This window comes from Ahaetulla prasina, chromosome 8 (assembly GCF_028640845.1).
Source record: "Ahaetulla prasina isolate Xishuangbanna chromosome 8, ASM2864084v1, whole genome shotgun sequence".
NCBI lineage: Eukaryota > Metazoa > Chordata > Lepidosauria > Squamata > Colubridae > Ahaetulla > Ahaetulla prasina.
In genome coordinates, this window is record NC_080546.1 from 78,448,789 (window position 1) to 78,462,696 (window position 13,908).

The 13,908-nt window shown below is 37.3% G+C and overlaps 1 protein-coding gene across 7 annotated transcripts in view; it reads left to right on the forward strand.

Annotated features, from left to right (window-relative positions):
* CLOCK (clock circadian regulator) overlaps window positions 1-13,908 on the forward strand; it is a 48,869-nt gene that overhangs the window by 14,410 nt on the left and 20,551 nt on the right. For 5 of the 7 annotated variants that reach the window (XM_058192452.1, XM_058192451.1, XM_058192456.1 and 2 more), the window contains 6 exons: window positions 1,217-1,276; window positions 1,683-1,831; window positions 5,159-5,250; window positions 6,389-6,478; window positions 8,928-9,048; window positions 11,676-11,789. In XM_058192452.1, coding sequence (XP_058048435.1) covers window positions 1,217-1,276; window positions 1,683-1,831; window positions 5,159-5,250; window positions 6,389-6,478; window positions 8,928-9,048; window positions 11,676-11,789 — 626 coding nt within the window. Of the gene's footprint in view, window positions 1-1,216; window positions 1,277-1,682; window positions 1,832-5,056; window positions 5,251-6,388; window positions 6,479-8,927; window positions 9,049-11,675; window positions 11,790-13,908 lie in introns of those variants that run through there. The other 2 variants (XM_058192455.1, XM_058192458.1) reach the window with 2 other exon arrangements.

Consider the following 13,908-nt stretch of genomic DNA (forward strand, 5'->3'; position numbering starts at 1 on the left):
TTGCTCTTCTCTGCACTCTTTCTAGAGTCTCAACATCTTTGTTCATAGTGGTGAAGAAAACTGAATGCAGTATTTCAAGTGTGGCCTTACCAAGGCATTATAAAGTGGTATTAACACTTCACGTGATCTTGATTCTATCCCTCTGTTTATGCAGCCCAGAACCGTGTTGGCTTTTTTGGCAGCTGCTGCATACTGCTGGCTCATATCTAAATGGTTGTCCACTAGGACTCCAAGATCCCTCTCACAGTTATTACTGTTGAGCAAGGTACCACATATCCGGTACCTGTGCATTTTGTTCTTTTGGCCTAAATGTAGAACCTTACTTTTTTCACTGTTGAATTTCATTTTGTTAGATAGTGCCTAATGTTCTAGTTTGTCAAGATCCTTCTGTATCTTGAGCCTATCTTCTGGAGTGTTGGCTATTCCTGCCAGCTTGGTGTCATCTGCAAATCTGATGAGTTCCCCATCTATCCCCTTGTCCAAGTCATTGATGAAGATGTTGAAGAGTACTGGGCCTAAAACAGAGCCTTGGGGTACTCCACTGCATACTTTCCTCCATGTGGATGTAGTTCCATTGAGGACTACACGTTGAGTGCGGTTGGTCAGCCAGTTACGAATACATGATTGAGACATGGATGTGAACTAAAAAAAAATCTTGGTACAAATGTGGTGGATGTAATTCTTTTTGAATTGTTAAAATAGCTGAATTACTTGGGATGAAATGGGGGGATAACAAATTTAATTAATAAATACTGTATGTAACTGGTTCTGAACTACCGTATTTTTTGGACTGTAAGACGCACCTTGGTTTTTGGGGAGGAAAATAAAAAAGCTGATTGGTGGGTGGATGGCCTCCCAGAATACCCCCAATCAGCTGTTCCCAGAGGTGAATTTTAGCAACAGGTTCGTTGGTTCTGAGCTCTGCGCCTTGCTTTTTTTTCAGCATCTGAAATCTCCCTTTCAGAGGCTTTTTTCTGTCTCTGAAACCTCCCTTTCAGAGACTTTTTTCCCAGCCTCTGAAACCTCTGTTTCAGAGTCTGGGCGGGGCTACATTTGGTGTATAAGACGCTTCCAAATTTTCACCCTCTTTTGGGGGGGTGAAAAGGTGTGTCTTATACTCAAAAAAATGTGCTGCTTCTGGCTATGTCTTCACGATTATCACTATTCTGTGCAAGGTTATTTTTTTCTAAAACCTGGTTTTGTTTTGTTTTTTCAGAGATGATGGCAGCATTTTCGATGGTCTCGTGGAAGAAGATGACAAGGATAAAGCAAAGAGGTTTGTTTTGTGAAAGAGCTAGCATGAAATCTCTTTATTTGTGGTCAGGAGGTATAATTATGCATTGAAATTGCATTCTGTACTATACAAAGATAGTGTTTTGAAGCAGTCTCCAGCAAGGTGGGGAAATGTATCGTCAAAGATTGCATGGAGATGTGGAAAGTAAACAAAGGATTGACTGAAAATACTATCTTTTCATCCATCTGGCCAACGTGGCTCCTCTCCACTATATCCAGCATTCCTCTAGCCTTTGCAAGACGTTGGTTTTTTCTTTTAGTTATGATAGAGTTAAATTTTATGACTTCAGTTTTGCTATAATATGTCTTCATCAGGATCCAGTGCAATTACGCATAAAAAATTGTATAATGCCATTCTCTCTTATGGTAGTTATATTTTTTTTAAATAGAGTATCAAGAAACAAGTCTGAAAAGAAACGCAGAGATCAATTTAATGTACTCATCAAAGAGCTGGGATCCATGCTTCCAGGCAATGCTCGGAAGATGGATAAATCCACTGTATTGCAGAAAAGTATTGACTTTTTAAGGAAGCACAAAGGTAATTTTTTAGATGTTATGTGACAGTTGTGAATGTTTTAAAATTTACAAATATATTAACATTCTATTGTCCTTTGTGCAGCTCCAAGGGAAAATCCTCTGAAATAATGGTACAATCTTGTACCATTATTTCAGAGGATTTTATACATGCTTAGTTCTTCCCCCATCCCAGTATATAATATTTAGAGACCTTGTTAGAGGAGTTATTGTGAAGCCACTGGAACTAATACTTTAAATGGGTAGACCATAAGCAGCAACCACCACAGCAAAATATAACATTTCAAAGATGAAAAATAATAGGATTAAGAAACTCCTTTGAGAGACATGCTTCACAAGGTGTAACAATGCATCAAAAGCACTCCTCTTTAAAATTTTAAAGCAGCCACATTTTTTTCCAAGCTTGCATAGCTGCTTTGTAAATAGTTTCTGGCTGTCTGCACATAGATGTGTACATGTGGCCTACTTCATTTTTTTTCTAGTTGAAACCAGGGGTGAAATGCTACCAGTTCGCTCCGCTTCGGGCGAACCGGTGGTGATAAAAACTACCGGTTTGGCTGAACTGGTAGTTAAAAAAAAAGCTACCTATTCAGTCGACCCGGTAGTTTAAAAAAAGCCACTGGTCCAACTGAACCTGTAGTTAGCTACCGATTCGGGCAAACTGGTAGTTAACAATTCCTCCAAACTGGTATTTCCTATGTTTAGCTGTGCAGTGGGGTTTAGCTTTGCTAGAAAGCAGGAAACCCCACTTTCTAGCCAAGCTAAATCATGTGACACAGCTGATTCCCCCCACCTCCCGCTGTTCTATTTACCTTGTGAAGCCTCCTTTTGGCACGTACTGTGCATGCACATGCGCCTAGCATTTGCTTGCTGCGCACTGCACATATGCATGCAGCACATGCTTGGTGCGCACTGAGCATGTGCACGCAGCACATGCTTGGTGCGCAGTGCGCATGCAGCACATGCTTGGTGCACAGTGCGCGTGCATGGCCAGCAAACCATAGCAAACTGGTTCAGATTTCATCACTGTATATACCATGCAGATACAGCCTTTTAATGACTGAAAGAGATGTGCTTTATGGGGTTTCCACACTTTACAAACCACTTCCTTTCAAGGGATTGTACAAGTCTAGAAAAGAACATTTTCTGTGAAAGTAGTCATGGTTTTGAAGGTAACTGGTAGCAAACAAGAAATGTGCGGTAATAAATTCAAATCTTCTTTACCTTGAGCCCTGGTGGCGCAGTGGTTAGAATGCAGTATTGTAGGCTAACTCTGCCTAGTTCAATCCTGACCAGCTCAAGGCTGACTCAGCCTTTCCTCTTTTCAAGGTAGGTAAAATGAAGACCCAGATTGTTGGGAGCAATACGCTGACACTGTAAATCACTCAGAGAGGGCTGTAAAGCACTACGACACGAAATATCAGTGGTAGTCAACCTGGTCCCTACTTCCCACTAGTAGGCGTTCCAGCTTTCATGGTGGGTGGTCGGGGTTTTGTCCAATACTGAAGCACTTTCCTTTTTTTAAATTTAATTGACTTTTTAAAAAATTTTCATAGCACTATTTAAAAACATTTTCATGAGGTTTTCATAAAATTCCCCGTGACAATTTAAATTTTTGAAAATATACTATTTGTATTGCCCATGCATAAGTTTAATTCATGTTACATAAGTGAAATTAAATGGCGTTATAGCGCGACTGCAAACAAAAGAGCCTTGTCCCAGAATAGCTTGTGCATCTCCCCCCACACCACCCAGCTGTAACAGACAAGCAAATCTGATAGCCGGCGCCACCCCCCCCAAAACCCAATCCATGATGCGCGAGAGGCATGCACAGACGACAATGGGCGGTAGGTATAAAAAGGTTGACTACCCCTGCGCTATATAAATCTTAAGTGCTATTGCTATTGCTATTTACAGGGATCTAAAAGTAACACATCTTTATGTTTAGTGAAATTACTGAATTTATTATAGTAAATATAAATTTTACCACAGAAAAACCCCTTATATGCACACATGGCTACAGGTGAATTGGCCCCATGATTCATATGAAGAATTCTTCAGATGTATAATTCTCTCACCTCTTCTTGTGAAAGTTTAGATGGTAAATGTTGTTCACTTCATTCCAGACAAAACCTCTCTCTGTAGATTTTTACTTGAAGGGAGTTAAAAGGCATTAACTCCCTTACATTACATTATCCTCAGTAGCTTAGCCCAGCAAGAAGTGTGTGCTATAATTGAAGTTCTTCCAGAATGGGTGGACTGATTTTGTGAAAAAGTTAAAAAAAATGTTCACTTAAGTTATAGTGATAGGTGTGAAAGACAAAAATATAGGAAAGAATTAAGCAAAAGGACTGTCTATTTTTAGCCCAGAATAAACATACACAAAGAACCAGTACAAAAAATTGAAGGCCAAGAATGGTTTATAATAAGCAAAAAGTAGATTGATTTACTTCTACTCCTGCTAGTTCTTAAATTGCTAAATATTTCTTGTATCTCCAGTTTCCAGCTCCCTGAGAATTAGTCTTACTTGCTTGGCTGGGTGCCAACTGGGAAAAAAGCTGCTCTACTCCTCCCCTCAAGAAAGAAGTTATACCAAAGGCCAAATGGAGTTTCCCTGTCCTCTTTTTAAAGCCCACCTTTTCTTGGTTTTGACTGATTCTTTTGCTCACCATTTGGACTGATTGGTTTAGGTTTGATTGACATGTCAGATGTAAGCTTTCCCTTGTCTCTTTCATGCTTGAGCTTCTTAGAATGTAATTTGTCCCCATTCACTATAGTACTTCTATCTCATGCAAATTGTTTAAATTAGATTTTAAGTTCATCTTACGTTTGTGAGCTTTATTGGTTTATAGTATAATACTGATAAAAAATAAGAGTTGTTGGCTGCAGCCAGAATTTAAACTCAGGGGTTAATGGGGTTGTTTTGTTTTTTTGGGTGGCTGGAAATAATGCATTCTTTATCTAAAAGAGCAATTTAAGGTCATGTAAGATATTGCGTTAGCTGGATGGAATTTAAGACTTAAAAAAGGATTAACAACTGACTTCATTAGCATGGAGAATGGACATTTGCTGTTGGAAAATAATAGTCTTATAGGAGTCTTGTAGGATCCTGGCCAGACACTTTGAAGCAAAATGCAAACTGAGCAATCTTGAAATAATGAGAAAGGAACCTTTTGTTTTTCATCAGTTTGACTGACTCAGTACTTACATTTTTATTCTTTATCCATAGTTTATTGCCTTCTCCCCATCTAGAATGACTGGATCGCTAACAGCATACAAAGGTGGATAGATAGATTGTCTTTATGGACAGAAAATTTATCTTCTTTTGTAGAAATCACTGCCCAATCAGATGCCAGCGAGATTCGACAGGACTGGAAACCCACATTCCTTAGTAATGAAGAATTCACTCAGTTAATGTTAGAGGTAATTTGTTTTCCATCTTAAAATATGTGATTAGACTCTTACTGTAGTTACTTCTTTATCTTATATTGGTATAGTTGAATTTAACTTTTTAGCTTTACATTTTACATTATCCTTAAAGTGCATTTTTATTAATAACATGTTAAAATATGTTCCGAAGAAATGTCACTTATGTAGAATGCTATTCAGGGAAGGAGGGGTTGTTTATTATTTGGAATATAATACTTTGTTTTCCCAAAAATAAGACCAGGTTTTATATTCATTTTTGTTTCAAAAGATGCATTAGGGCTTATTTTCTGATTAGATCTCATTTTTGGAGAATTACGGTACTAAATGCATCCAGCTGGCTGACAATCTTAAACGAGCATCCTGAAAAACCATGCTAGGACTTATTTTCCAGCTGGGTCTTATTTTCGGGGAAACAGGGTATTTGTATATTTGTGATATTAAATTGGTTCTTGGACTGATGTTGGACTCCTGTTTTAATGTGTCCTATCACTTTTCAAAGCCCATAAAATTGAATCTAGTTTATAGAAAATGCTGTCTGTTTTTCCATGACGTGCCTGGCTTTTGAAAACTTTGGAAGTCTTTTACTTTGCTGTTTCACCATCGTCTGAGAAGGCAGGCAGAATTAGCCTTTTTTGTTGCCTTTTCTTTTGTTTTTTGCAGTAGTGTCTACACTCTGGGATTCAATTAGGACTTGGTTCCAAAAGACAGCAAAGGCTGTTTTTCCTCCCCTGGGAATTCATGATACCGTAATTTATTACTTCAGTTCCCAGTTGCCAATTTCTACTGTTTTTGTTTCTTCTGGTGTTTTGAAATAATATTTTTGCTGATATTTTAAGTTATTTGAATTTCAGCCTTCTTAATTTTTGTCTAAAATAAACTTTACTACTGTTGAGAGTCTTTTAGATTGAAAAATAAGATAAAAATAATTACAGCGATAATACACTTTGCATTTTCCCAACCTAACCCAGGATCTTCTATTTAGATAATGTTCAGTATTGCCAACTATATATTATTCACTGTGGAAAGCAGGTTTACTTTTACGTTCAATTAAGTATTTTCTTTTTCTGAATGTTAACTAAATTAACAGTTAGAGACCAGTTTATCTCTAACTGTTTCTTTTGTTTAATTTCAGGCTCTTGATGGTTTTTTTCTAGCAATCATGACAGATGGAAGTATAATATATGTATCAGAAAGTGTAACCCCCTTACTTGAACATTTGCCAGTAAGTACACACTTTCAGAGAGATACCAAACTTCTAAAGTCATTTGATGGGCACTTTACCATCTGCCATTTAAGAATCTGGAATTTAAACAGCATTCTCATCTTTTTAAAGATTCTGTTGTTTTTCTCAGTGGAACTTCTACCATGTTACTCCCAGCTTTCCACAACCCTGGTGCCCTCTAGATGTGTTGGATTTCCTCTCAGGCCATGCTTCCTGTGAATTATGTGAGTTGAAATTCATTGCACCAGGAGGGCATCAGCTCAGGAAAGTCTGCTCTGATTTGTATTATACTTTCTCTAAGGCCAGTGCTATGACAGGAAGGTTTCTGGAGAACTCAGAAAGTGATATATATCCCAACTCTGTCAGGCCTAGGGCCTGCTCCATTCACCAGTGTTTGTCCAGCATTTACAGTATATTAAGCAACTGTGCAGTTGCAGTATTAGTGTTTTGAGGTCCCCATAATATAGCTAGATATATAACCTCTACAGACTTGGTCTCCCTTAACTGACTAGAGCAGGGGTCCTCAAACTTGGCAGCTTTAAAACTTGTGGAATTCAACTCCCAGAATTCTCCAGCCAGCTATGAAGACTAGAGAGTACTTGTTAAAGATAGGAGGCCAGACATAGTCATTCTCTGTAGTAGCTCCCCTTTGTTTGAAGGCCCCCAACCATATGACTTTCCTAAAAGCATAGATTTTCCAGAAGGTCTTCGGGGTGAATTATAACCAGTGATGCACATTAAACAGTTTCAGCTTGTCACTTTTAATATTCATTTGGCCAATTTGATTATGTATTTTATTATTTTAAGTAATTATAATCTTGATTTTTTTTTAACTGTACATTTGTTAAGCTACCTAGCGTCCATTACATCTCAGCTGGCAAACAAAGACATGTAAATAAATAGGAAAAGGACAACAAAAATTTTAAGCCTATAATTACTGCATATATGCAAACACATGCTCCAAGTAAGATGCAAGAATGCCTGTGGAACTCCAGCAAGTTCTTCATGTTCCTGAATCGGCCTCTGAATCGAGAAAGTAATATCTATATTTGCAATTACTAACAGAATATTATTAAATTATTGAAGAAGCAGGTGGAATATGATGGCATATAATAATCCACAGTACAGGTGTCCTCCCCCGTAGACTACTAGTAATATTTCTGGTTGAGACCATGAAAGGAAGCTACACAGTTGAAGATCTTTAATCTACCATCCATTAATTAGGCTGGCCATTTTCAAAACTTGCACTATATGCTTTCTTTTTGGACATAGATGAATAAGATGCAGTTTATATAAGCATGTATTCTCTTTAATGCTTTAAATGCTCACAAATCAATATTTATGGCTAGCACCAATGTAAATATCTTAAGAGATGCCTTATGGTTTTTGAAAACTTTTTTTTTCATTGAATAAATACTTCATGCAATAGCACAAAATAGCTTCAAAAGAAGTATTATTAAGAGATGGAGTGTTATTTGGCAAAAATAAACCTGACCCATAAAATTTCTTTTATGCTAAAGATTGGAAAAGTGGATAAAGAAATAATAATAATAAAAATAGAATGGAAAGATAGATGCTTGTATGTGTGAATTAAATACGCTGACAATTTATGTACTTCTCTACACTTACTGATCCAGGTCCAAACTTTGTACCAGCAGTCTCAAGTGGTTATCCTACATGCATACATTTTGAAGCTGAAAATATTTGTACTGCGGCATGAAGTTTTGTCGCTGAAAGGAAACAAGTACAAAATCCTACTGACTGTACATAAATTTTTCAGAGCACTTGAAAATGAGTACTCTGAACCGGGGTCTCCAATCTTGGCAACTTTAAGACTTGTGGACTTCCACTCCCAAAATTCCTCAGCCAGCTTTGCTGGCTGAGGAATTCTGGGAGTGGAAGTCCACAAGTCTTAACGTTACCAATGTTGGAGACTCCTGCTCTGAACCAATATTTCATTACTTGAAGTTCAAAAGTCAAGGGAGGTTATTTTATGCTCTATATTTATGTAGAAATTACAAAAGAAAGGCTTCTATAATAAAGCGGTAGACAACTTTTTAAAAAAAACAACACTCTTGACTCCTAGTTGACTACAAGACAATTTTTTTTGAAGTAATTTGTCATGACAGTCTTCGTGGGTCTGAGGAGGTGGCTGACCCAAAGTCACCCATCCAAACAGACAGCTTCTTCACAGAGGTTTCACAACTGCTTTAAAGCTGGATACTATAATTCCTCCATCTATATTCATGAGACTAGAATCTAAGAAACAACGAATATTGGGAATATAGTACCTTTATTAGCCATGCCTGAATCAATACTGATGTGGCATACCTGATCATGGGCTACAGAATGTATGCTTCTTTTCTCTTTGACAGCTTGATTTTATATTAAAAAGAGAGATTCGTTAATACTGCATTTTAGTTCTCAGTCTATTTTTTTTCTCCTTTAGTCTGACCTTGTGGATCAGAGTATATTTAATTTTGTCCCTGAGGGGGAACATTCAGAGGTGTATAAAATACTATCCACACATTTGTTGGAAAGTGATTCATTGACCCCAGAATACTTAAAATGTAAGTTGAATTTTTGAATTATTTTATTGTTACAAGAAAATGTCCTTAAAAAAAACCTGCATGCTTACAAATACTGTATACATGAACTTCATGAAAAGAATTATTTATTTGTTGGGGTAAGAATTTACTGAAGTAATTTACATGGCAAGTAAATGAAAAGAATAGTATGACAGAAAACAAATGACACCACCAACACCAAAAGGTGGGGGATGGAGGGGCAGAGGGGAATTGGGCTGCAAGAACGGCAGGCTGGTGTGCTTACGCATGCAGCTCCACTCTTATGAGCAGTGGACTGGCGCACATGGTTGCGTGCTGGCCTGCCATTCATGTGAGTGGAGCTGTGAGCTGTTAGTGGGCGGGCTGAAACAGCCTGCCTCTCGCACGGCCCGGTGGTTAGGGACCTCTGAATACTGATTTCGTTCAGTATTTCTCTCAGTCTGATACTATTTCCTTATAGTTCTTTATGCCCCTCTCAGTTTCACGTTTTCCTTTTCCTAACAGGTTTTTTAACAGGCTCTTGAGCTAGACTCAAGAAACAGCTCAAGATCCTGTTAAAAAACCTGTTAGGAAAAGGAAAATGTGAAATTGGGGAAAATACAGAACTATAAGGAAATAGTATCTGACTGACAGAAATACTGGATATAAATAATATTGGTACTTTTGTGCTTCTCTAAATAGTAGAGTTTTGTGAATCCTGATAGTATCTTCTCATTGTGCGTTGATAGGGCCATTTTTGCTATATAAAAGATTACACACTCTGAATTACAGTGCATGACAGGAAACTGTATTTGTATACTGCATCTTCTAGGTTCTTTATCGTTAAGAGCTATAACATTATCTAAATCTGAAACTGGGGTATTGGTAGAGACTGGAAATACTGAATGTGTTAGGTTTATCCAAAAAAGGGACTTCAAGATGAAGCAGAATGATTTGGAAATAATTTTGTTTCCCTAGCATGGAATGAATGAGTGTGGATCTAATCCATTCCAGTTCTAAACCTTAACTGGTTCAGTCCCAGTCCTTTTAAGACTCAGTCTTAATGTAGTGGACAACCAACTGGTGACTTTCCCAATTACAGGTTATTTTTGAGGGGGAAGGAACCCTTTTATTATTTCTTTATACTGGCTACTATTCTCCAGTATTTTTGGAGATTTTTATAGGATTCATTTCTGAGCTGAATTAATTAATAGGCTTGACTGAGTCCTGAAATATTTTGTGGAAAATATCGATCAGCTAATTCCTTCTCAGCCCCTATGTCTACTGCTTTTAGAAAAAAAGCATAATTATCCTTTATGTAAAAGTTTAACACGAGAACATTCAAACCTGTTTGATGTGTTTATGTGTATTCTTTGCAAAATAAACTATAATTGCTGCAAATGTCAGATTTTTCCTCAAAAGGGCTGGGAAGTGGCTCACCAGGTTAATGCAGCCTGTTATTAACACACAGCTGCCTGCAATTACAATTACTGCAGGCTCGAGTCCCACCAGGCCCAAGGTTGACTCAGCCTTCCATCCTTTATAAGGTGGGTAAAATGAGGACCCAGATTGTTGTGGGGGCAATAAGTTGACTTTGTATATAAATATACAAATAGGATGAGACTATTGCCTTACACAATGTAAGCCGCCCTGAGTCTTCGGAGAAGGGCGGGATATAAATTCAAATTAAAAAAAAAAAAAAGCAACATAGCTACTGGAACATTCTTCAAGAGATGCAGGTTGAAAGCCCCTGCTCCAATTTCCTTTATTTGGCATACATAAGCTTTAATCTTTAATAATTAACTGGGATGGTGTAATGTCTCCTCCCTTGAGCAGGAAGTTGAACTAGAAGACCTCTAAGGTTCCTTCCATCCCCATGCTTCTATTTTCTATGCTGGTAAATATTTAGCAACTGGTTCTGCCAGTTCCATTATCACCACATTGCTGAACAGTTGATCAGCACACTAGGTGTTGGGACTCAACTCTGTTGGCAGCCAGTTTTCAAAATTCTAAAAATTTAACAATTGGCTCTCACAAGCTGGCATAAGCCAGCTCCAGGATACCCCTGCCAAAGCTATTTTTTTGTTTTCCTCATTCTGTATCAGTGGACAACAGAGCTATATTCTATATTCTTCGAACATGAATATTGGATATTATCTTTGGGGAAACTCAGAAGAAGACGAGCTATTTTTACATTTTTATAACAGTCCATGGACTGAAATGAGTGGTTTCTGCATATTTCTACCGGTGATTTATCTGAGTTTCATAAAAGCTGGTCACTCCCAATGTAGCCCATTAAAAAATGACTATTATAAATAATTGTATTTTGCAATGCTAATAGTTCTATAGATTAAAAAAAAGTCTTAATTTGAGCTTAAAAAAATAAGATAAAAATTGCAGTTATACTGATATTAGTCTGGACATAAACCTTTGTATCTGGAGGGACATGCAGTACACTTGCACAGTTATTATTTTATAAATGTGAAAATCTAGACATTGTGCAAAGATATTAAAAATAAACTTACTGGTAGATGGCTGAGATGATGTTACGCCATACGAATAGCAGCTTCTGCCATTGGTTGTTATTTTGTGGATATATCACATTTTAATTTAATCTTGATACTTCATCATTTATTGTTTTATTGTTGCAGCAAAAAATCAACTAGAGTTCTGTTGCCATATGCTCCGAGGGACAATAGACCCTAAAGAGCCACCCACATATGAATATGTAAAATGCATAGGAAACTTCAAATCCTTGAGTAACAGTAAGTTAATTAAAGCACTTAGTATGTTTTAATAAGCAATATTTTTCAGAACTTTGACAATCTATGAAACAATAGAACAAATCAGAAAAATTATTTGTGTTTTTACAATGAATAGGCATAATACTAAATTGATAATGAGAATAATAACAGTATTATTAATAATACACTGAAATGAGGTGTGTCACAACAATCGGTGCATGGAAATACCAGGCAATGAAAGACTGATATCAGCAATTCAATCTGAATTTCGTGAACTGCTGATTATTTTGAGACGCCACATTATACTCATTGTAATTTTTATTGAACTGTAAATTACTGTGTATAACGAGGATGAAGAAAGCTGTATTTTAAGTTTAAAAGCTTTTTTTCCTGAATTCAAAGTTGAAATCTCCTATCCTTTTATGTGGAGGTAGAATTATAGTGTGAGGGCACTGTGTCTCATAAGGACCTTAGAACTGAAAATTGGAAGCAAAAGTATTTTCAGTCCACCAGAGAAAGAACTTTCCTATTAGAAGTAACCAAGACATGTCTGAAGATTGCCATTGTTAGAACAACAAATGCAACTAACCACCATACCCTTTGCAAATGAAGATAACCATAGTTTCTCGCTTGAGGCAGGAAGTCTCCCAAATATCTGCCTTTGCAAGCACAATTAAGAAATAAATTCAAAATTAAAAACCTGCTGCTCTTTTGAGGTTCTCCTGATCAGGGGTCTCCAACCTTGGCAACTTTAAGACTTGTGGAATTCAACTCCCAGAGTTCCTCAGCCAGCAAAGCTCTGGAGTTGGAACTCTGGGAGTTGAAGCCACAAGTCTTAAAGTTGCCAAGGTTGGAGACCCCTGCTCCAGATGACCTACCTGAGATAACAGCTTACTTTGCCTGTTTGTAGGTCTGGTCAGAGTGTAGCCTTATAAGCCAGTTACTCTTCATAATTTGTTCTCCCTGCTTACAGTTACCTCCTATAATTGCTGATGTGCTTGCTTCACACTCTTTTCCCAATAGCTCAGAATTTGGGTGGTGATTGAGTTCCAGACAATGGAAATTGTTTATTATTACAACTTCATTGTCATCGTACGTAGTATATACACAGTATACCCATACAACGAAATTCACATAACACCCAAAGACCAGGCCCAACACACATAACAATCCCTAAACACCACCCACCCACCCACCACAAATTCCCCACCCCTGAACCACCCAAAAATCCACACAACACACCAGGTAATGCTGTCCAAGAGCTCACTAATGGTGGCCCTTCAGTTCATTATTGAGTGCAATTATAGCTGTGGGATAAAAACTATTCAGAAAATGTGTGGTTACATTGTCTTAGTTTACATGTATCTACATCCATTTCCCTTCAGATGGTTGCGATAGAATAAAACAAATGCAAGTAATCCTCCACTTAAAAACAGTTCGTTTAGTGACTGTTCAAAGTTATGATGTCACTGAAAAATGTGATTTATGACCATTGTTCATACCTATGACTATTGCAGCATCCCCGTGGTCATGTGATCAAAATTCAGATTGGCAGTTTAGATGTTTGGCAATATTTATGACAGTTACAGTATCCTGGGATCATGTGATCACCTTCAGACAATCGAAGTCAACGGGGAAGCCAGATTCACTTAAGAACTGTGTTACTAACTTAACAACGGCAGTGATTCAGTTAAAAATTGTGGCAAAAAAGGTTGTAAAATGGGGCAAAACTCAACTGTCTTGCTTAGCAGCAAAATTTTGGCATTCAGTTGTAATTGTAAGTTGAGGGCTACCTGTATTATAACACAAGGAATATCTTTTTGTCTGAATGGACAGAAAACGTCAATAACCCTTTGAATAAATATAGTTTTATTGATATTTGTAACATTGGAGCAAAAAATATGCAGACTTGGCACTTATAAATCTTATTTTGCTTTGTGCTTGGATGTGACGTGCTTATAAAACATGCTATTTATTTATTTCCCTCTATTTTACATGCTGGAAGATCCTCCCTAGCAGCATCTTCAGAAACCTATTTATAGTTCATTTGGATCATGTTTATTTTTATTTTTAATTTTGGCAGTGTTCTTCAAAGTAGTCATTCTTTCCAGAGGTTTCTGCTGTCAAGTGACAGGCCAGA